The 23833-nt window shown below is 44.5% G+C and overlaps 1 protein-coding gene across 1 annotated transcript in view; it reads left to right on the forward strand.

The window, feature by feature from the left end:
* Nucleotides 1-737: 737 nt before the first annotated feature.
* Nucleotides 738-23833, forward strand: part of CDC42BPB (CDC42 binding protein kinase beta) — a 113578-nt gene continuing 90482 nt past the window's right edge. The window contains exon 1 of the mRNA XM_065871433.1: nt 738-912. Coding sequence (XP_065727505.1) covers nt 738-912 — 175 coding nt within the window. The remainder of the gene's footprint in view (nt 913-23833) is intronic.

Below are 23833 nucleotides of genomic sequence, written 5' to 3' on the forward strand. Positions count from 1 at the left end.
GGAGCGCAGGCCTCGCACACAGAGGCCCGGTCCCCGACGCGCTCGCGCACGCCGCCCGGCCGCCCTCTGCGCACGCGCCTGCGCCACAATCTCGGCGGAGCACTGGCTATTCGCTCGCCCCGCCCCCGCCGGGTGACACTCCCCTTCGACCCCGCCCGCCCGACCTTCCCAGCATCCCGACCCCCCCCCCCCCGCTACGGCAAGCGGCGAGGTCCGATCCCGCCGGGAGCCGGGAGCCGGGAGCGCAGGGGCGGGGCGGCGCGCTGAGGTCAGCGCGGCGGCGGCCGGCCACGCCGTGGTTGGCTGCGCCCGCGCTGGCCGCGCCCTGGTTGGCTGCGGGCCGCGGGGCTGTGCCGCCGGGTCGAGGCTGGGGTCGGGGCTCGGGCGCCGGCCGGGCTTGCGCAGCGCTCGGCTCCGCGCCGCTGCAGGTCGACGGCGGGCGGCGAGGAGGGTGCGGCCGCGGGCGGGGCCGAGGAGCGCGAGGCGGGGGCGGGCGGCGGCGCCGAGGGGAGGAGACCAGCCCATGGACCCGCGGGGCCCGGCGCCCCAGACGCTGCGCCGCCGGGACCGAGCCCAAGATGTCGGCCTAGGCCGGGGCGCGACGACGCGGACGGGGCGGCGACGAGGGGCCGCGGCTGCCGAGGCTCGCGGCCGCCGGGACGCTGAGGGCTCGCCCTGACGGACTGGCCGAGCGGGCGGCGAGAGGCCGGCGCGTTGGGAGCGGGCCGCGCGGCACCATGTCTGCCAAGGTGCGGCTCAAGAAGCTGGAGCAGCTGCTCCTGGACGGGCCCTGGCGCAACGAGAGCGCCCTGAGCGTGGAGACGCTGCTCGACGTGCTCGTCTGCCTGTACACCGAGTGTAGCCACTCGGCCCTGCGCCGCGACAAGTATGTGGCCGAGTTCCTTGAGTGGGGTAAGTGTGCGCGGGCCTGACCCTCGGCTCTGCGACCCCCGCCCGGTTGCGCCCTCCCCCCACTCCGCCCGCCTCCTCCCTGTCCTCGGGCTTCCGCTCATCCCGCCTCGTCACCGCTCCCAGACCCGCCGCCCCATCCCTGTCCGGCCGCTCCTGGCGCCCTCACCGCTTCGCGGCTCTCCATCCCGCCCTGCCCTCCTCTTTGGCCTTCTCGCATCCGCGTTCGGCCGACCCGCCCCCTCATCCTGCTCCTCGGAGCCACATCCTCCGTTCCCACCCCCACCCCCGCGCCCGGCCATCGCCCCGGCCGCTTCCTAGATCCACCCTCCGAGTCTGGATATCGTTTCCTGCAGCACTCCCTGGGATATCCGCCCCTCGCCCTTGGGGTCCGGAGTCCGCGTCGAGTTGCTCCCCCCGCTCGCCCTGCTGGCTTGTAGGGGCAGCGGCGTGTGCTTTTTGCGTCTGTCCCCCGCACCCCCGTGCGTCTCCTGGGAGCCCCTCCTAGGTGACAGCCTGTCTGCATCCCTTGGTGTCTGGGGCCTGAACATCCCTTTGACTGTACCACCTCTAAGGGAATTTTAAGGTTAAAAGCCTTGTTTTGAATACACCGTGCGAGAGCAAATGGATTTTTTTCATTGTAGTTTTGCCAGACCCTTGTAATATTTGGGGGGCAGCTGGAACTGTTAGTATATGGAAGTCACTTAAGAACTTTCTTCGTCTGATCTTTGCGTGCCTTAATCATTGGTTAACTAAGCTATTATGCTTTATTAGGACAAAAATTTGATTAAGCTACTTAATGGTTAGAATCTCAAGAACAGCTACACGTGTAAAGTGAAATCTTCTTACATTCTCTCTCTCTAACTTGGACATTTTGTCAAGACTCTCAGTCTCATATAAAAATACTGAGAGGGAAGATGCAGTGTTTCTGTTCAGGGTTCGGGCCAGATCTATGAAAATCTTATCCTTGGGTCATGTGCGCCATTGGCCTAGGACTGTGCAGTTGGACCCAGTAATTTCTAACCTTTGGGGCTGATAAAGCTGATATTGACATGAAGAAACAAACGAATGTATTCCATAGTGAGGCCACCTCCTCTGCCAAAATGGTAATTAGAATTTGGAATTTTGTTTACAAAATAAAACTTAAGTTGTGATATTCTTTAGAGAGCTTCTGTTTTTCGCTCTTTAGTGGAATTTTGATGTCTTGTGAGAGCAGCAGTAGAAGGAGGCCCACAGCCCCAGGACAGCCTGTTATGCTTTATTTTGGTGGGGTCCACCTTTCTTGATTATATACGATATCAGTAAAATAAGAGTACTATTCATTTTCTGGGGTCATTTATCAATGACATGATTTCTAACTGAATGATTTAACTGACTTCACAGTTGCTTTGAAAGTGAAGTCTTTGGTGCCTGTTACATCCCAGCCTTCTGAGTATTCTCTTTGCTGTTCTTGCTGAGCGTTTGATCTTGAAATCCAGTTTCAAGATCAGGTTCAACTCAGTGCTTGGTATGTGAGTAAATGTGTGACTGCAAAGAGGAGGCAGAGGGAAGGTTGAGTTAGCAGGTAAGGTGTGGTCCAGCTAGCCTCTGGCCTGGGGACCTGCAGTGCCTCGGAGGGGCTTATCCTGAAGGCTGGGTGCCCTGTGGAGCAGTGGTCCTTCCTTGTGCAGCCCCCTCAACCACCAGATGGTACCTGCCACTCTGTGAACTGGTGGGCTTCACTGGAGGAAGCTCTTCTCTGCATGTGCGGAGGTCTTATGAGATTTGGGTTTTCCAAGTCTTAAGTAGAAGCTGTGTGCTGTAATATAAGAAATACTTTGAAAATCGTGTGCTGGCTCTTTGGAAATTATGATTACAAATAAATTACATTATTCTAAAGAACTCAGTCTGCACAGAGCTTTAAATTACAGAGAAGAATGTACTCTAAGGTGGCACGTTCATGGAATAGTAATATATTTTAGAAGCAGTATTTCATCTCATGTGTGTTAACATACGCACCGATGTAACTCCACAGTGTGTATTACTAGTTAGGATGTGTGTGCAGTCATTATTTAGTGTTACTTGGAATGCCCAGTCATTGTGTTTGGAAGGCAAAGAATGGTCTTCCAAGTGGAATTACTTCTGCTCTGCTCAAGAAACACATACCTAGGCTGTCAGCCTGCGGATTGTTGAGTGTTTGCATTTACACTCCGCCTGATGTTTGAGACCTCTGATGTGTTGAGTCCTCTCCTGCAGAGGGGCCAACCTTGCTAGGTGTCTGTTAACAGTTATGTAGAATTCTTGAAGCTTAATGAAGAAAAATAGCCGATTCAGCCCAGATTTGAGACTTACTGGGGAATCTTTGAGGAAGTTTGGAAAGTATTAAAGATTTTAAGTTTTAAAAGAAGATTTTCTTATTTCCACAGTGGCTGCTTGGGACAAGACTCATGCTAGGCTTCGCTGTAGATTTTGCCTTTAATTTTCCCTTGATTGTGTTTATAGTTTGATTAGTTTTCTCTATGAGATCCAGGACCTTAATTAAAAGTTGGAAATACCCTGCTTTGCATGTGTATTTCTTTAAGCTGTTTTTTAAATGCAAATTTGATACCATTTGAAGCAGAGCATATGAAACATTTTGAAATTTCTACAAGTAAACAGCAACAAATATGGACAACTAAATGAGGTGAAATTGTTGTCTTTCATCTTCGTTACATAAAAATACTTTTACGTGTCTTAACATTTGTTTTTCATGACTTAAAAATAATGGCTGATATTATATTTAGACAGAGCTGATGTTTGAAGTCCCAGCCCATTGGCACTGGGTGGACCACAGTGGCCCTCTGCTCTGACCCCCACGTGGCCTGCAGAGCAGGTGGGAGGCCTGGAGCTCGCTGCTGGCGGCAGACGTGAGCGTGGGTTTCCCGTTTCCCAGTCCAGGGCATCTTCTCCCATCGTGCCACCACGCTTCCTCTGTAAGGGCTAGAATTAATCTTTGTAGCCCTCTGTTTAATTTCCTCATTGGTGATTTTTCTTATTATGAAGGAAGCGGTACCTTCTCAGAGTTCTCCTTCATCTGTGTGAATTCCTGTAGCTCTTGGCCTGGGGATGCAGCCCTAGGTGTGAGTGGGATGACTCTTCCGAGTTTAATGCGTTCAGGCTTAGCTGGTGGTGCTGAACGTCTCAAGATAACATTTTAATCTAATGGTTTCTCCAGATAGAATTTTTGCGTAACATAGGAACACGTTTTTTAACTTACAGATATAAGAAACAGATCTTTTGAATAATACGATCTAACTTGTAGGGGAATACGGGGATTGGGTAATAAAATTTAGGTTAACATAATTTGGATTTGTAAATAGGTATTTGAAATGCATGGTGATATTGACTGCATGGCAAGTGATGGAACGGCTGAAACCATTAAACATTAACCGGCCAGCCTTACTTTTTCTCTCTTAAAACCTCCTCCATTGACAGTTGGGCTTTGAGGTAAACAGCAGTGTCTTTGTTAAATGTAGACTTGCAATAAGTAAAACTGGAGTTGGAGTGAGTTGGTCTCACTTCAAGATACCACTGTGTGAGCTGACTGAAAAAGCTTCTGCTGCGTGGTGAATTGCTCTTCAATTGCAAATGCACGTTAAGGTAAAAACTCAGAATGCGCCGGTGGCAGTGTTGACAGGAACGCCCCTTGCCTTTGCCCTGCCTCTTGTTGCAGGACCTGACGCCCTTGGAAATCTTGTCCTGTCTGCTGACGTCTGTGACGCTGGATAAACATGCGAGCAAACAGGACTGTTAATTTCAAACTATATTAAGTACAACAAAGCTATTGAATGCTTTTCTTGGTAAAGAGGCAAAATGTATTTTTTGAGACTAATAAAGTAAAAGGATCATGCTACAAGAGACCACATATAGATTTTTTACCCTTTTTAAAAAAATCATAAGTGGTAAAATGGGGCTTCCCTGGTGACGCAGTGGTTAAGAATCTGCCTGCCAATGCAAAGGACACGGGTTCGAGCCCTGGCCTGGGAAGATCCCACATGCCACGGAGGAATATGGTAATTTTTGAGGGCTTTATTTAGACTTAAAATCTACCAAAGAACAATTAAACAATTAGTATCTATTTTATCTTATTTTTTAATTTTATTCATTTAAAATAAAACAGATACTATCTATGAGATGAAGGCCACACTTTATAGTATGATTTTAAATAATCTGTTTCATATTAGATTTTTGCCAGTAGGTAAGTGGCAGCAAAATTGTTTTCAGATTAAAACTTTGCAAAAGGGATCAATTGTATAATAGGAGACTTGAAAAAATTTTTTTTAATGTTTAATTTAATTTATTTATTTTGGCTGTGCTGGGTCCTAGTTGCAGCACGCGGGATCTAGTTCCCAGACCAGGGATCGAACCTGGGCCCCCTGCATTGGGAGCGCGGAGTCGTACCCACTGGACCACCAGGGAAGTCCCCTATAATAGGAGGCTTTGGATTTTTGTTGTCTTTAGGAAAGAATTAGAAATTTGAAGAGAAATTCGAATTGAATTATATCATTTCTGTTCTTGCATTGGAGCTTCTTTGGAGACGTAAGGAATTTACTCTTCAGCGGGGAGCCTAACATTTACTGGCTTGGTGATGATTCCTCTAGCCTCCAAAATCACAGAGTCATGGGTTTGAAAACGGTTAGGAGTTTGAGAGTTCCCATGATCTGCCCTCCACCGCCATCTCCCCTATCGTTTGGGTAAACCGGGCTCTGGACATTTACCCTAATCATTTCTGAGCAAGTAGCCCTCTTACCGGGGTTTCTCTCCTTCATGGACCCATGGTCAGCCCTGGACCTCCTTGCCGGCACCTGCTTTGAAATATCTTAGTTTTATTTTAACCTTTCTTCCCCCCCCCCCGCCCCCATTCCCATTATCAGTGGCCTAGCTGAAGCTCTCAGGCCCTCAGACCTAAATTAAAGCCTTTCTTGCTTGAAGATTTAAATATCTCTGCCAGATCAGTCTTCAACACTGCTTTTCATTTCATCATTCCCCCTTTCAAAACTTCTACAATGACTTTGTATTCTGTTGCCTTAAAAAAAAATCAGGTCTGAAATCCATGGTCCAACGCTGGAATTTAACATTGACCTAAGGGACTTCCCTGGTGGCACAGTGGTTAAGAATTCACCTGCCAATGCAGGGGATGAGGGTTCGAGCCCTGGTCCGGGAAGATCCCACATGCCATGGAGCAACTAAGCCAGGGCGCCACAACTACTGAGCCTGTGCTCTAGAGCCCGCGAGCCACAGCTACTGAGCCCGTGTGCCACAACTGCTGAAGCCTGTGCACCTAGAGCCCATGCTCCGCAACAAGAGAAGCCACCGCAATGAGAAGCCCATGCACCGCAACGAAGAGGAGCCCCGAAGAGGTTGCTTATAGAAGTTAGACCCAGAGTGGGCTGGCTGGTAGAGGGACTACTGTTTTGCATTATATTGAATAACTCTGTAGAACTACTTGACTTTTAAAACTGAGTAAATGCATTTCCTTAATAAAAGTAAAATTGTATTTAATGAAAATCACCCCCACAGGATATGGTCAGAGGTGCCATTAATCTCAACCTCTAAAACTTGGATTAGTTGTATCTTTTTAGGTTTATTTATTTCATTTATTTATTCATTCACTCATTTATTTTTGGCTGTGTTGGGTCTTCGTTGCTGCGCGCGGGCTTTCTCTAGTTGCGGCGAGCGGGGGCTACTGTTCGTTGCAGTGTGCGGGCTTCTCACTGCTGTGGCTTCTCTTGTGGCGGAGCACGGGCTGTAGGCGCACGGACTTCAGTCGTTGCAGCACGCGGGGCCAGTAGTTGCGACATGCGGGCCCTAGAGCACGTGGGCTTCAATAGTTGTGGCACGTGGGCTCAGTAGTTGTGGTGCGTGGGCTCCGTAGTTGTGGCGCACAGGCTTAGTTGCTCCGCGGCATGCGGCATCTTCCTGGACCAGGGCTCGAACCCGTGTCCCCTGCATTGGCAGGCGGATTCTTAACCACTGCGCCACCAGGGAAGTCCCTAAGCAACCTCTTTTAACCCTTCTATTTCTCCTTATCATCAACTGTCTTATGATCCCATTGAACTGCCAGTAATAGAGAACCAAACAACAGTGACTTAAAATCAAGGTTGAATTCTAAGTTATGTGACACTGTTGGTAGTCCAGGGCTAGGAAGACAGTCTCATTCCAAGAAGTCTTCAGGGACCTGGGCCCTTTCCTGCTAAGTCCAGTGTGTGGTCTGATGGGGGCCCTCCTGTCTACACTCCAGGCAGAGGGTGAAGGTGTTATGCGGATGGGGGGATTCTTGGATGCTGATGGTTGTCTGTTTAGCAGTTCTTGCCTCAGATTTCATGCATCTAAATCGCATGCTTGTACTGCTGATTTCTGACTTGCCATTTTATATATTACCTGTTAACTTCCTACTGTGGAAGAGAAGGCTATGGAGCTTTACAGGTCTTCTTTCCTGCGCTGCCCAAAACACACACACTCTTCCTTTCTCTCTGCTTTTCCAAATCTGGCTATATAATAATTTTTGTTTAAACTGATACTCAGTGTTTGTTGTTATCATTGGGTAAACATTTTAACAGCTGAGCCACATAGGATACAGTTAATTCAGTCTCCTAAGACAAGGAATTATGTTTGTGTTAATTGGAATGAATTATTTTTTCTCTCATTTAGCGTGGATGCCAATGTATAGTCATGAATTTAGTCCAGGCTTCTAAATAGAACTCCCCAGTACAGACACCTCGAGTAATCTCTCACTTTTCATCCCTTGTAGAGCCTTTCATTTTCCTGTTCCATTGTAGGCTGTTTCTTCTCTAGGCCTGCTACTTAGCAGTCATCCTGGGATTTCTCTTCATTCCTTCTGGGAATTCTTTTTGTGCCTCTCCTGTGTGGAATGGGAATTCCTGGATCCTGTGTCTTATATTCTAGTGGCTTCCTGAGAAAGAGTTCATCAAAGAGAAGTTTTTTGAGAGCCTGTCTGAAAATGTCTTTTCTTTTCTTACACTTGAACGGCAGTTTACCTGGGTATTGAATTCTAGGTTACAGGTCATTTTTCCTCAGAAGTTTGGAGCTTTACTCAGATGTCTCCCTGCTGTTGTTGCAAAGGGGAAGCCTGAGACCATTGTGATTCCCACGCCTTTGTGAGACTTGTTCCATCTCTGGGAGCTTTCAAGGTCTTTACTTATCCCTAGTGTTCCTTGGTGGGTCTTTTTGGTGGGGACACTTGGGTCCTTCAGCTCTCCAGAACTTTTCTGTATTATATCTTTATGATGTCTGCTTTCTTCATTCTTGCCTTTTTGGTTGCCTGTTATTCATATTTTGGACCTTCTGGAATTTTCTGCTAGTTTCCTTTCTCCTACTTTTTTCCATTCATTGATCTTTTGTCCTTATTTTTCTGGGAGAGATCCTCAACTTTGTCTTCTAGTCTTTACATTGAGTTTTTATTTCTGCCATTCATTTCTAAGCGTTTTTGTCCTTAGTATTTCTTTCTTTTTAATAACATCTTGTTTCTGTTTCATGAAGGCAAAATCATTGAAAACTTTTTCCTCTTTATGTTTTGTTGATTTATGTGCGTACATTTATGTTTTACAGACATTTTCTTTTGTTTCTTGTGCTGTCTCTGTTTCTTCTGAGTCCTTTTTATCCTGTTTCCTACTTTGGTCTTCGTCTTTGATGTCAGAAGCTCTTCTTCAGATGTCTGGTGATTATTGGCTGTCTTCCATAATTATGCCTGGACTGATTGGAACTCTCTGTGTGCGCAAACTTCAAATGTTGAGTCTCACCACTAGAAGGCAGATGGGGGTGTGGCTCATTTGAGGGGCGCTGCCAGGGTTGTTAAAGTAGTTCCTCCTCTGGGCTGTCAGTTTCCCCAGAGTGGGGTTTCTGGTCTCCTGCTTAGATGGTAGGGAGAGTGGTATATGCCCAGCTGCCAGCTTTCTGCGAAGGTGGGGTGAGGTGGAGGAGGGCCAGTGGTGGGGATGGGGGAGGGAGGAGGTCTGGAGTATAACTACTTCTTCTGTGGACTTAAAGCCAATTCTGTTTTCTGTCCATTATTGTTTAGCCTTCAAGGTACTGGTTATTCCTGGGCTGCCTTATCCATACTTCACTTTCACTTTTCTAGCTTCGCTAAATTAGATGCCACTTGTCCATTTGCTCTCCCCACTGCAGCATTGTGTTGACATTTGTAGTCTACTGTCATCTCCTGTCATTCATTCAACAAGCATTCTTTAAGGACTTAAGAAGTGCCAGGCACTGCAGTGGTAACAAAACAAAATTACTGTTCTCTGGAGCGCATGTTATCCTTGAGGCTACGTCCCACTGTAATCTATGCTATCATTTTATGAGATTTCCAGGTGGTGCAGAGATAAGGGTGTCCTATACACTGGAGGTAACTGAAAGGTACCCTAGTTTTCATCTCTAAATGAAGTCAGAGCGTACAGTTGCTGTTTCATTTTTTTTTGGATGTATTCTGTTTGTTATATTTACTCACTTATTAGAAAGTTTCCTGTGTAAGTAGAAGGAAGAAATGGAGATATGGGAGGGCAAGTTTTTTTCTAGTAATTGTACAACATTGGAAGATAGAGAAAGGAGAAGGGGTAAAAGGATGTGAAGGAGGGGGACTTGGGTGTGTTGAAAGCAGAAGAGGGGGTGCCTGAAAAGTGGTTGGAAGGAGGGCTGGGGAGGCACCCTGGGTGGGCATAGGCGTGAAGCAGGAGTGTGCCTGTGTGGATAGGTAACGTGGCGATGTTTGAATTGGGTGTTTGTGACTCAGGGACCCGGTGTATAAACTTTATCTTTCTTGAAGTGACACAGAGCAGATTCTGTTTAACTCTAAAGCTTTTGGTATGTAGGAAGAAATCACCAATTTAAAATAAAGAGCAGAATAAGAAATGTTCTTGCCACTCATGGTTTTATAAATACATAAAAAACAAATGAAATCCAAAGGTAAATAGACCTCCCTCGTTCCTTAAAAAACTAAAAATAGAACTACCATATGACCCAGCAGTCTCACTACAGGGCATATACCCTGAGAAAACCATGATTCAGAAAGATACATGTACTACAATGTTCGTTGCAGCTCTATTTACAATAGCCAGGGCACGGGAGCAACCTAAGTGTCCATTAACAGATGAATGGATAAAGATGTGGCACATGTATACAATGGAATATCACTCAGCCATAAAAAGGAATGAAATTGAGTTATTTGTAGTGAGGTGGATGGACCTAGAGACTGTCATACAGAGTGAAGTAAGTCAGAAAGAGAAAAACAAATACCTTATGCTAACGCATATATATGGAATTTTAAAAAGCGGTACTGATGAACCTAGTGGCAGGGCAGGAATAAAGATGCAGACATAGAGAACGGACTTGAGGGCACGGGGGTGGGGGGGGAAGCTGGGGTGAAGTGAGAGAGTGGCATGCACATATATACACTACCAAATGTAAAATAGATAGCTAGTGGGAAGCAGCCGCATAGCACAGGGAGATCAGCTCCGTGCTTTGTGACCACCTAGAGGGACAGGATAGGGAGGGTGGCAGGGAGGCTCAAGAGGGAGGGGACATGGGGATATATGTATGCATATAGCTGATTCATTTTGCTGTACACTAGAAACTAACACAACATCGTAAAGCATTTATACTAAAAAAAAAAGTTAAGGAAACCTAAGCACTCAAAAAAAAAAAAAAACCAAAGGTAAATAGACCTCCCTTACCAGGATACCCAAACTACATTTTAAGGCTGTTGCTCTCTTGTGCTTTACCCCTGTTCATGTGAAAGAATTGAATTAAAAACATTGAGTTTCTCTCGTTTTGTTTAAAAAATTTAAATCAGGGGGCTAAATTGACTTTTAACATATTTTTAACTTGAAATAGCATTTATATTGATTCTTCATTATTGAGAAAGATGTTGGTTTCATAATTAATGGGTTTGCAGCAATCCTTAAAAAATAATTTTGCAGCTCAGATTTGTTTCTTTTTTAACCCTAAGTATTTGGAATCAGATTGTTGAAAAGTCTTTAAGTATATTAACAAATCACCTTTTTGATGTACCTTTAAATGAATCTGAGAAAATGTTGATGAAGCATTGCTTTCAAATATGTAGGATATATTGTCTAGCTAGCAACACTTTGGGAGGTTACTAAGAATGCTCTATTTCCAATTCCACCAGTTAAGGTGTCAAGGGTAGCATTTACATTAGACTGTATTGGGACAAAAATGTTTCTCAAAACCTAAGGCATTATTATGGTTTTATGTAATCAAAGTGATAAGCCTGGACATATTTCTTGTAGAAGTATATAATTATTTTTAAAAAAGCAAGATTTGTGTTTATGAAGTTTTGATAATCCTTGTGAAATGATATGTTAAGAGGGATATTGAACAGACCCTGGATGTCTATCAACAATGTGAGAGAAACTTAAATCGAATTACACAGCTAACTAAATTTATTTTAGTGAAAAAGGAAGGTTTCCCTGCCATTTACAATTAACAAATGATTTCTTTTCTTTTCTCTTGTCTTTCTTTTTTGTAGCAGTTTTATTGAGATGTAATCCACATGCGTTTACCTATTTGGGTTGTAGAGTTCAGCAGGTTTAGTATTTCGTAGAGTGGTGCAGCTATTTATTTCCACCTTCATCACCTTCAAAAGAAATCCTAAACCCTTTAGCTGTCAGTCCCAACTCCTTGCTTCCCTCACCAGCCCCAGGCAGCCCTGAGCAGCCACTAATCTCGTTTCATTATATATTGGCATATTCTGGACATTTCCTATAAATGGAATCATATAATATGTGGTCTTTTGTGATTGGATTCTTTTCACTTAGCGTAATGTTTTCAAGGATCTATCTGTATTTCATTCCTTTTTATTGCTGAATAATATTCTGTTATATGGATAGTCCATATTTTGTTTACCCATTCATCAGTTGATGGACATTTGGGTTATTTCTACCTTTGAGCTATTTTGAATAATGTTGCTATGAACGTTAATGTACAGGTTTTTATGTGGACATATGCTGTCATTTCCCTTGATTGTATACCTGGGAGTGGAATTGCTAGGTCATTTGGTAACTTTCTGCTTAGCATTTTGAAGAACTGCCAGATTGTTTTCCATAACAGCCGTCCCAGTTCACATTCCCGACAGCAGCAGTAGGGTTCCAGTTTCTCCTCATCCTCCCCAATGCTTGTTCTTATTTGTCTTTTTTATTCTAGCCATACTAGTGTGTGTTGAAGTGGTATCTCACTGTGGTTTTGATTTGCTTTTGCCTAAAGGCTAATGATGAGCATCTTGTTTATTGTTTTGTTTATTGGCCATTTTTATATGTTCTTTGGAGAAATGTCTATTCAGGTTCCTTGCTCATTTTTTTAAATTGTGTTAAATAAACAAAATTGTTTATTTTGTTGAGTTGTGAGAGTTCTTTATATATTCTGGATACAAATCCTTCATTAGACGTGTGATTTGCAGATATTTTCTCCTATACTGTAGGTTGTCATTTCAATTTCTTAATGGTTTCCGTTGAAGCACAAGTTATTAATTTTGATGAAATCCAATTTAACTTTTGTTGCTTTTGGTGGCATATGTAAGAATCCGTTGCTAAATCCAGGGTCACAAAGATTTATATCTGTGTTTTCTTCTAAGAATTTTATAGTTTTAGCTTTTACATTTACGTCTTTGATCCATTTTGAATCATTTTTTATATAAGGTGTGAGATGGGAGTTCAAATTCATTCTTTTGCATGTGGCTATCCTGTTGTCCCAACACCATTTGTTGAAGAGACTGTGTTTTTCCCATTGAATAGTCTTGGCACCCTTGTCAAAATCAACTTGCCATAAACGTATGGTCTTATTTCTGGGCTCTCAGTTCTCTTCTGTTGATGTATATGCCTATTTTTATGTAACTACCACACTTTCTTGATTACTGTTGCTTTGTAGTAAGTTTTGAAATCGGGAAGTTTGAGTCCTCCAACTTTGTTCTTTTTCAAGGTGGTTTTGGCTATTCTGGGTTCCTTGAACCTCCATATGAATTTTAGGGTCAGTGTGTCAATTTCTATGAAGAAGCCCTCTGGGATTCTGATAGGGATTGAGTTGAATCTGTAGATCAATTTGGGGAGTATTGCCATCTTGACAATATTAAGTCTGCCTGTCTATAAACACAATATATCTTTCCATTTATTTAGCTCTCTGAATTTTTTTTCAAAAGTATTTTGTAGTTTTCAGAGTTTAACTTGTTTTTACTTTTTTACTGTGGTAAAATACATATGACATAAAATGTGCCATTTTAACTTTTTTTTTTTTTTTTCTTCGCGGCACGCGGGCCTCTCACTGCTGTGGCCTCTCCCGTTGCGGAGCACAGGCTCCGGACCCGTAGGCTCAGCGGCCATGGCTCACGGGCCCAGCCGCTCCGCGGCACGTGGGACCCTCCTGGACCGGGGCACGAACCCGCGTCCCCTGCATCGGCAGGCGGACTCCCAACCACCGCGCCACCAGGGAAGCCCCATTTTAACTTTTTGAGTGATCATTTAGTTGCATTAATTCCATTCACCATGCAAAGTGTAAGATTTGTACTTATGTTGTTAAATTATTCCCAAGTTTGTCTCTTTTTAAATGCTATTGCAAGTGGAATTGTTTTCTTAATCTCATTTTTGGATTGTTCATTGCAAATTTATACAAATACAATTTTTTAATATAAATTTTTATTTATTTATTTTTGGCTGCGTTGGGTCTTTGTCGCTGCACACGGGCTTTCTCTGGTTGTGGCAAGCAGGGGCTACTCTTAGTTGTGGTGTGTGGGCTTCTCATTGCGGTGGCTTCTCTTGTTGTGGAGCATGGGCTCTAGGCGCGCAGGCTTCAGTAGTTGTGGCACGTGGACTCAGTAGTTGTGGCTTGCGGGCTCTAGAGTGCAGGCTCAGCAGCTGTGGCACATGGGCTTAGTTGCTCCGCGGCACGTGGGATCTTCCCGGACCAGGGCTTGAACCCATGTCCCCTGCATTGGCAGGTGGATTCTTAACCACTGCGCCACCAAGGAAGCCCCAAATACAATTTTTTTAATAGTGATTCTGTATCCTGCAAAATTGCTCAACTTGTTTATTAGTTCTAATGGTTTTTTTAGTGGATTTCTTAGGATTTTTGGGTACAGAGTCATGTCACCCATGAATAGAGGTAGTTTTGTTTCTTCCTTTCCAATTTGGATGCCTTTTATTTATTTTTGTTGCCTAATTGTCCTGGCTAGAACCTCTAGTACAGTGTGGAATAGAAGTGGCAAGCGTGGGCGTTCTTGTCTCATTCCTGATCTTAGGGAGAAAGTGTCTCTATCTTTCACCATTAAGTATGCTGTTAGCTGTGAGTTTTCATAGATGCCCTTTATTAGGTTGAGGAAGTACCCTTCTATTCCTAGTTTGTTGAGTATTTTTGTCATGAAAGTTTATTGGATTTTATCAGCTGCTTTTTTGCATCTGTGGAGATAGTCATGTGGCTTTTGTTTCTTACTCTGTTGCTGTGGTGTATTACATTTAATTGATTTCTGTATGTTGAATCAATCTTGCATTCCTGGGATAAATCCCACTTGGTCACAGTGTACAATTCTTTTTCTGTGTTACTTGATTTGGTTTGCTAGTATTTTGTTGGAGATTTTTGCATCTATATTCATAAGAGATAATTGGTCTGGAGTGTTTTTCTTTCGTCATATGTCTTTGTCAGATTTTGGTATCAGGATACTACTGGCCTTATAGAATGAGTTAGGAAGGGTTCTCACATTTTTTGAGAGTTTGTGAAAAATTAATATTTGATTCTTCCCATGTTTGATAAAAGTCACCTATGAAAAAAAAAAAAAGTCACCTATGAAGCCATCTGGGCTTTTTACTTAATTTATTTTATTTTAGGTTTTGGCTTCTCTTTGTTGTGGAGCATAGGTTCTAGGCACGCGGGCTCAGTCACTGTGGCTCGCGGGCTCTAGAGCTCAGGCTCAGTAGTTGTGGCGCATAGGCTTAGTTGCTCCACGGCATGTGGGATCTTCCTGGACCAGGGCTCAAATCCGTGTCCCCGGCATTGGCAGGCAGATTCTTAATCACTGTGCCACCAGGGAAGTCCCTAGGCTTTCTTTGTGGTTAGTTTTTTGATTACTAATTCAGTCTCTCTAGTTATTATAGATCTGTTCACATTTTCTGTTTCTTCTTGAGTCAATTTGGTAGTTTTTGTCTTTTTAGGAATTTGTCCATTTCATTGAGGTTAATTTGTTGGCATACAGTTGTTTGTAGTATTTCTTAATCCTTTTATTTCTGTAGGATCTGTAGTAGTGTCCCCTCTTTCATTTCAGTTCTAGCAATTTGAGTCTCCTCTTTTTTTTTTTCTTGGCCAACTTTAAAATGGTTAAAATGGCAAATTTTACATTATATATATTTTATCTGAACAAAAAAGTAATTGCAAGTAAAGGTAATTGAAATCCATCCATGTCGTTGAGTGTAAATAACTATAGCTAGTTCTTTCTGGTTGCTGTATAGTAGTCCACTGAATTCGTTTCCCACAGTTTATCCATTCATTCAGATGGACATCTGGGTTGTCCAGTTTGGGGCTATTAATGAAGAGTGATGCTGCCAGAACTTGTTTTGGTTTTTAAAATTCTCCAGAAAGAATGAATGATTTTTCTAAATCTAGTGCCTCTCTCCAAACGTTGAATTCTGTAATAGTTTGTGGAGGGTGGTCACAGATGGTCGAAGTCACAGTTCTTGGTAGCTTAGGATTGTCCCTCATACCAAGTATTAAAAATAGTAGAACCTATATCACAGAAATTATATTTGGCCAGTGCTATTTTTATTTTAAATAATGTTAAAATTATAAAAATAATGTATGCTCGTGATTTAATGAATTCAGGCAGTATAGAAGGGTATGTCATAGAGGGTAAAAGTCTTCTTCCCCTTAGTTGTATTATAATTTTTTTACTTCTTTTAAAATTTTACAGCATCTTCTAGAATTTACATTAAAATTGAATATTGATTTGAAAGATTTTTAACATAAAAATATATTTCTATTTATAGTCATTTAAAATTTTTCATAAGAAATTAACGTTAGAATATGGTTATTACATATATCGAGGATTGTGATTTTTGCCTTTGATAGACTATTAATTTTTATTGTTTATGTTAATATACATAATGCTGTTGAATCATTCATACATTGCCAGGATAAAGCACACTTAGCCATGGCATTTTATTCTCTAACTGCACAGTCAAACCTGTTGTATTCATGTTTTCTTTATTGAAGAGGAGTCTGTAGTTAGTGGTTTTAACTTTCATATGTTGTCTTTGGAATATTTTGGTATCAGAATTATGCTAAGAAATAAGATTTTTTATGAAAAGTTATAAAGCTTCCAGTCTTGTGTTCAAGAATATTTTTACAGAGTGAAGAACTATCTAAATACAGTGGCTTTCAGTGGGGGATATTCTTAGACAACTTTCAAACTTAGTATTCTGTTGGGTTTTCTGTCTCTTGGTTAATTTTATAATTAATATTCCCTAAGAAACACCATTCATTTTATCAATAACCTTTGGTTTATTAACATGGAATTGTACATGAAATAATTTAACTACTTTTATTTCTTTTATGCCTGTGGCTACATCATTTTTAGTTTTCACTCAGTAGTTCATTAGGGGGAGTTACCAATTTTATGTTGTCAAAGTTTATAGCATTTATGTTATGTTGTGACTTACAGTGAAATCTTTTTCATTCTAAGTTGGTTGTAAGAATTGGAAACTAATGAATAGAATTTATAATAATTTTAGGTATGTAACTGTTATTCACTGTAAAACCCAATTGTGTGACTGGACCCAGGGAGAAGGCACCTATCCTGTGCCTTGAGCAGGAGAGTCATCCAGATGTTAGCATTGAAGAATCCCTGGACTTTCTTCCTAACTTTCTTTGCTGCTTCTGGGCATAACTCAGCTGCCACCGTTTCTTATTGCTCACGTCACTCTTTCTTGGATTCTTTTATTTTGTCAATGAAATGGACAAATTCCTAAAAAGACAAAAACTACCAAATTGACTCAATGATTTGCTAGAGTCTTTTCATGGTGGGGGGATATGTATACATATATATTTTTTTAAAATTTATTTTAAAATTTTATTATTTATTTTTGGCTACGTTGAGTCTTCATTGCTGCGTGCAGGCTTTCTCTAGTTGCGGTAAGTGGGGGCTACTCTTTGTTGCGGTGCGCGGGCTTGATCTCATTGTAGTGGCTTCTCGTTGTGGAGCATGGGGCTCTAGGCGCACGGGCTTCAGTTGTTGTGGCATGTGGACTCAGTAGTTGTGGCGCACAGGCTCTAGAGCGCAGGCTCAGTAGTTGTGGCGCACAGGCTTAGTTGTTCTGCGGCATGTGGATCTTCCCGGACCAGGACTTGAACCCGTGTCTCCTGCATTGGCAGGCGGTTTCTTAACCACTGTGCCACCAGGGAAGCCCCGTATATGTTTTATATATACAACTGTATGTGTATATAACACTTTCCCCCCATGAAGGGATCAAGGGTGGTAATCTTTCCAAGTTATTGCATGTCTAAAAATGTCTTATTGTGCCCTCATTTTAGTGGTGTTTGTTTGACTGTGTATGGATTTCTAGTGTCGAAATGTCTCCCTCTTTTTTTTTTTTTTAAAAGTCAAGTCTATTTTTTTTTTAATTAATTAATTTATTTTTGGCTGCGTTGGGTCTTTTTTTTTTTTTTTGCGGTACGCGGGCCCCTCACTGTTGCGGCCCCTCCCGCCGCGGAGCACAGGCCCCGGATGCGCAGAACCAGCGGCCACGGCTCACGACCCCAGCCGCTCTGCGGCATGCGGGATCCTCCCGGACCGGGACACGAACTTGTGTCCCCTGCATCGGCAGGCGGACTCTCAACCACCACGCCACCAGGGAAGCCCTGCGTTGGGTCTTTGTTGCTGTGCATGGGCTTTCTCTAGTTGCAGCGAGCGGGGGCTACTCTTCGTTGCAGTGTGCGGGCTTCTCATTGCGGTGGCTTCTCTTGTTGCAGAGCACGGGCTCTAGGCGCAAGAGCTTTGGTAGTCGTGGCACGCGGGCTCAGTAGTTGTGGCTTGCGGGCTGTAGAGCGCGGGCTCAGTAGTTGTGGCGCACAGGCTTAGTTGCTCTGTGGCATGTGGGACCTTCCTGGACCAGAACCTGTGCCCCCTGCATTGGCAGACGGATTCTCAACCACTGTGCCACCAGGGAAGCCCCGAAATGTCTCCCTCTTGAAAAAGATATTCCTTCATGATCATGGTGAGGTGCTGGGTAGAAGGTGGCTGTAATTTTTTCTCTTTCTGAGGATACTAATTAGAATTTTTACAAGTGTTCTCCCTGATTTATGTTTCCTGTGGGGTCAGTTCTTTGTTCACCTTGGAACTTTTCCTCGTAATGATTTTCCTTCAAATACTGGTAATTCTTGGTGGTTCTTTTTGTCGTGGATTATTTAGAAAACTTCCCTAAAAATAATATAGAATTACTAGTTGTTCCTACTGAGTGGTGATGTTTTTGAGCACTGCTAAATCCTTAGTCCATCAGATTTTATTATTTATTTATTTATATTTTAAAAATTGAGGTATAGTTGTTTTACAATGTTGTGTTAGTTTCTACTGTACAGCGAAGTGGAGTTCCCTGTGCTATACAGCAGGTTCTTATTATCTATTTTATATATATTAGTGTATATATGTCAATCCCGATCTCCCAATTCATCCTACCCCTCACCCCCCACCCCCTCCATCATATTTTATAGTTTTTCCTCTCTGGTAGCATTTTCATAACGATTGGTTTGTAATATAAACAAAACTTCATTTTGTAAGAAGAAAAAAAACTTTAAAAATTCACACATTCTTAATATCTATTTCATAGCACCACCCACATCCCTCTTCTTATGGCTTATTTCTTTCCTACTACAGTAATTATTGTGGATTGTATTGCAAGTTTAACGATGCTAAAAATACTACATTTATTATCTGTGAAAAATATTCTCCAGTAAAATGAACTTTAAATGTTTTTTAAAATAAAGTTTGGTGTGGAGAAATTTAACTGTTGTTTTCCACTTTTCCCATGGTATTCTCCTTTCTTCAAAGTGAAAGAGAGTCCTTAGGTAAACATTTAGCAGTTAGAGCATCACCTAGACCTTCTGAAAGTTGAGTCCAGGGTACGTGCTGCTGCACCGGCATTAACCAGGTCAGGGTCTATAGAGATCTGTTACGCTGAATACTGAAGCCGTTAGTCATGGCAGCTTTGCAGAGTTTGTACGAAATGTTTACCAGCTCATAAAACTTTTATGACCCAGAAGGAATGCCAGCAATAAAACAAATGAACTCATAACAGATAAACTGGGTGTGTAGCTGATTTTCGTGCCCAGATATGCTTCCAGTGAGGAAAACTGTTGTGTGGTTTGTGACAAGACTTTGTGGAGATTTGGATTCTTTCTGTTTGGCTTTCAATTGATTTGAGTAGTTGTAAAAGGAAACTCATTTGTCAAAAACTTCTAGCCTAATATCCCTTGTCATGCCTTCACTGTCCATTTAGATATGAAATAGTCGAGGACCCCATGTTTGAAAATGTCATTGTTCCTTTTTTGGAATGGCTTGAATTTTTCATATGTTGATATTCTTTGTTTTCGTAATTAGTGTTAATAAAAGTGATAGCAATTGGTATTATCTCCTAAGTCCATTAAAAAATTTATTATAGGAATCTCAATGAGAGAGTAGAATATTGAACCCCTCCGTTTTTCTGCGGAGCCCACGTGTCTGATTCAGCCCGCCTGCCCGCCCCCGGCATTTTATGACAATTTGAAGAGTTGATTAATGTCTCGCTAGTATCCTTCCCTTTCCCCCACACTTCATATTGGTTTGTTCAGCTTTTTCGTATACATTTCTTAGAACTTTATATTTTAATATTCCCTACTGTTTCCTTGTTATATTAGGGAAATTAGCCGCTTTTCTATATTCTGTTTGATAGTTTTTCTTAGTTTGTCTTTTGTCAGAACTCGCTGGTGTTTCTTTCTGAGTTTATTACTGCAGGTTGAAGTGGAGGGTGCCGGGGTCTGAGGTCTCCAGTGCTGTGCCCCCTTCCTGTGCTGGATTCCCCCCTCTTCCTGTGCCGGGTGCCCCCTCTTCCTGTGCCAGGTGCCCCCCTTCCTGTGCCGGGTGCCCCCTCTTCCTGTGCCAGGTGCCTTCCTTCCTGTGCCGGGTGCCCCCTCTTCCTTGCTGGATTCCCCCCACTTCCTGTGCCGGGTGCCCCCTCTTCCTGTGCCAGGTGCCCCCCTTCATGTGCCAGGTGCCCCCTCTTCCTGTGCCGGGTGCCCCACTTCCTGTGCTGGATTCCCCCCACTTCCTGTGCCAGGTACCCCCCTTCCTGAGCCAGGTACCCCCCTTCCTGGGCCAGGTGCCCCCTTACTGTGCCGGGTGCCCCCTCTTCCTGTGCCAGGTGCCCTCCTTCCTGTGCCGGGTACCCCTCTTCCTGTGCCGGGTGCCCCCCCTTCCTGTGCCATGTGCCCCCCCTTCCTGTGCCATGTACCCCCCTTCCTGGGCCAGGCGCCCCCTCCCTGTGCCGGGTGCCCCCTCTTCCTGTGCGGGATGGCGGGTAGGCTAGGCTCTGTCACCAGCGCCTTTAGACAGCCAGTGAGCACTGCCTGGCATGGAGCTGGAGAAAATGCTGGGTGGCCAGAGTTCAGCGCAGCTTCCTCTGTCTGGAGAAATGAGAGGCCTCGCTGAGGCGAGCCGGTCGTGTTTGATCTGGTCGCAGAGGGGGTGGAGGTTTGCTGGGTGGAGGGGAGGCCAGAGCAGAGTGGCCTGGAGGCCCGGCGGGAGGAGCGGGGCGTGGCTGGACGGTGCTGAGGAGTTCCGTGGAGGGTGCAGGCTGGGAGTGGGGAGCCCGAGGCTTAGGAAAGTGGGTCAGAGCCCGGTGAAGGGGCGAGGAGCATCCTCAGGGTAGAAGCCACCCCGGGAGTGGGAGGAGGTGCAGACAGCTGTGTAGCCGTGTGACAGGCGGGCCACCCCCCGCCGGCCTTTCCTGAGTGACCGTTGTGGTTATGGAAGAGGCGGTGACGCTGCACACCGTGGCACACAGCTCCAGCCACCCCTTCGCCGGTCCTGTCTCCTAAAGACACGTTCTGGTAGCTGCTCCGGTGCCCACGCGGGCCTTCCCGAACCTTCGCTTAACCCCCCCACCCTTGGTCAAGCCAGCGCGGGCCCCTCTGCGCGGGCCGCACCCGGGGGCACCCGGGATTCCGGAGGGCTGCGCGGGGCAGGCCAGGCCCGGCTGGAGATGATGGTGGGCGGGGCTCTGGGGTAGCCTGCTGTGCCCGCTGCCGGCCCTGCCACTCAGCGTCCTCCGTGCCGCTCAGGTGCTCCCCTTCCCATCCCGCCGCAGAGTTCCAGGTCCTCTAGGTGTGAGAAGGCTGGTCCCGTAGGGAAGTCACAGTGATTCTCAGCGTTTCCTCTTAAACTGGGGTTTGCACGGTCAGGGTCAGGGTGGGACGAGCCCTCGAGGCTGGTTGGGAGGTTGTGAGTATCCTGTGCACTGGAGGATGTGACGGCTCCCAGTGGGGGACAGGCACGGCATCCCCTGACCGAGCAGGGGGCGAGGGAAGTGAGAGGTGCAGGCTTGCCTCTCGGGTCCCTCGTGTCAGAAACGGCCACGCTGCCCAGGATGTGGGGAAAGGGTCCTCACTGACTTCAAGGCCAGAAGCTCATTTAGGTGCTTGTTCAGCTTGGATGACCAGCAGGGAACTCCAAGAGACACGCTGGGCTCCTAGCATCTATTTTAGATATTTTTTTAAATATAAGGCAGGTCTTAAATATAACATAACAGTTGTTTGTTGGAGACACTTTGGAATTGACATTGGTGAGGACTCACTTTTAAAAATATGATCTTAAGCTTTTGGTTTTTTAATTGGGCTTCAGAAAAAGCAGTTCATGCTTGGCTGTGTCTGACGGTGAAGCCGTACCCTCCATTGCATCCAGCTCTTACTTTTTCTTTAATCCAGCTCTGAAAAGCCAACCTGCCGACAGGCCAAACAAAGGCTGTGCCCTTGAAATGTTAGGAGAGCCAAGCAGCTTCCTGCTGAGAGCACTCCGGGGAAGAGCTAAGGAGGGGTGTGTGTGCAGATTCAGTTCACTCAGAATCGCCAGACATTCTGGAAAAGTGTGATTTTTTAAAAATCAAATAACACTTGTAATATAAATCTTTAATTTTAATGAAGGATTGTTTAAGGAGAAAGCCATTTTTTGATTGGTTCTTATAGTGTGCAAAGGTAGACTTCACAAAGCTAGATGTCCTTTTTTGAAATGTTAACATTTGCCAACCTTTCAGTAAAATTGTATTGATTTACGGGAAGCTTTTGTCATTTGTTTTCAGCTTGTCTCATCTCTGGCTGTCTAGTGAGAAGAGGACCACCGTACCAATGGCTAGATGAAACCAGAGTGATGCTTAAAAGAGTCTTATATACAAACAGCGTCCTTCCTACTTTTTAACTTATTTTGCGAACGGTGAGCTGAAGATAGAAGATACAGGAGGACATTTAACCTTCTCTAGTGTCTGGATTATTTTCCTTTGTGTTTCATTTCCTTTATGCTGACATTTTATTAGTGAAAAAATACAAAGCAGAGGGCTTGCTCGCTTATTTTTTAAAAAGTACCTCAAAAATGCATGGGTTCAGTTGGATGATGTGACGTATCACTTAATGTGGATAGCGTGGCATCCAGCCTTGGACATATCCAATTGTTGATGTTCAAATAAACAGCATATAAAATGAGTGAAGCCATTTTTGTCACATCTAAAGTACTTCTCCAGCAACTTTATAAGCTTTAACAAAAAACAAAACCATGCAACTTGGTTCTTCTGTACACTCAGGAGCGTTTTGAAAAGGCTTGGTTTCTACCTTAGCCTTGCAGGGCGAGGGCTTTGAAACTGCTCGAGCACTCAGAATCGCAGGCCCATCTGGGGCTGAGGTGGGTGACAGCTGCTCAGAGGTCAAAACCGCCCTCCTGTCAGGGCCGAGAGGCAGGCACAGAGGCCGGCTGCCCCTTATTTCCCCCCTTTTGGAAGGGAAGTGAGTGCATCGCTCTGAGGGCAGCTTGCTTGGTTCTTTTCTCTGGTTCAGAAGCAGTTGCCTTGAAAGTAGGTTAAATATTGGAGTTGCTCTGTGGCTTGCTGTTGCCGTTTTGAATATTCTTACTCTCCTTCATGTCTGGCCACTGGGGCTGCAGTCTAGCATTTCTTGGTAGCCGCAGATGTCTGACATAGGAGTAGGTTCTAGAAGATTCATGTAATTTTGGTAGAAGCACATCCTTCCAGAGATATTTATTCCTTGGGCAAAAATACAGAGCTAGTCACTGAATATGGTAACGCTTGAGTGACTTTTGAATAGGAGAAGATCACTGACGAAAAGGGTTACTTTTAAACCCCCCCCTTTTTTTTTTTTGCGGGACGCGGGCCTCTCACTGTTGTAGCCTCTCCCGTTGCGGAGCACAGGCTCCGGACGCGCAGGCTCAGCGGCCATGGCTCATGGGCCCAGCCGCTCCGCGGCATGTGGGATCTTCCCGGACCGGGGCACAAACCCATGTCTCCTGCATTGGCAGGCGGACTCTCAACCACTGCGCCACCAGGGAAGCCCCCCTCCCCCACTTTTTCTAAACACCTTGTATATCAACCATCCAGTTCAGAGACATTGTCATATCGGACTTGGGTCATTTCTGTATTTGGCTCTGGGCAGTCATTATGAACACTGATGAAAATGGTTTATGTACAGAAGGTTTAGGAGCTTGAATAGGACTCTACTGGTCTCTGGACGTGTGCTAGAATTTTTTTTTGAGCCCTGACATGAGTTCGTTTTTCTCTTGTTTTCAGTTGAATGAGTTTAAAAATAAATAACAATCCCATTAACCAAGAATTCCACGCACTTGGGTTCAGAAAGAAGAGTCCGCTCCATA

The sequence above is a fragment of the Phocoena phocoena genome, chromosome 2, assembly GCF_963924675.1.
Source record: "Phocoena phocoena chromosome 2, mPhoPho1.1, whole genome shotgun sequence".
In the NCBI taxonomy this organism is placed as follows: domain Eukaryota; kingdom Metazoa; phylum Chordata; class Mammalia; order Artiodactyla; family Phocoenidae; genus Phocoena; species Phocoena phocoena.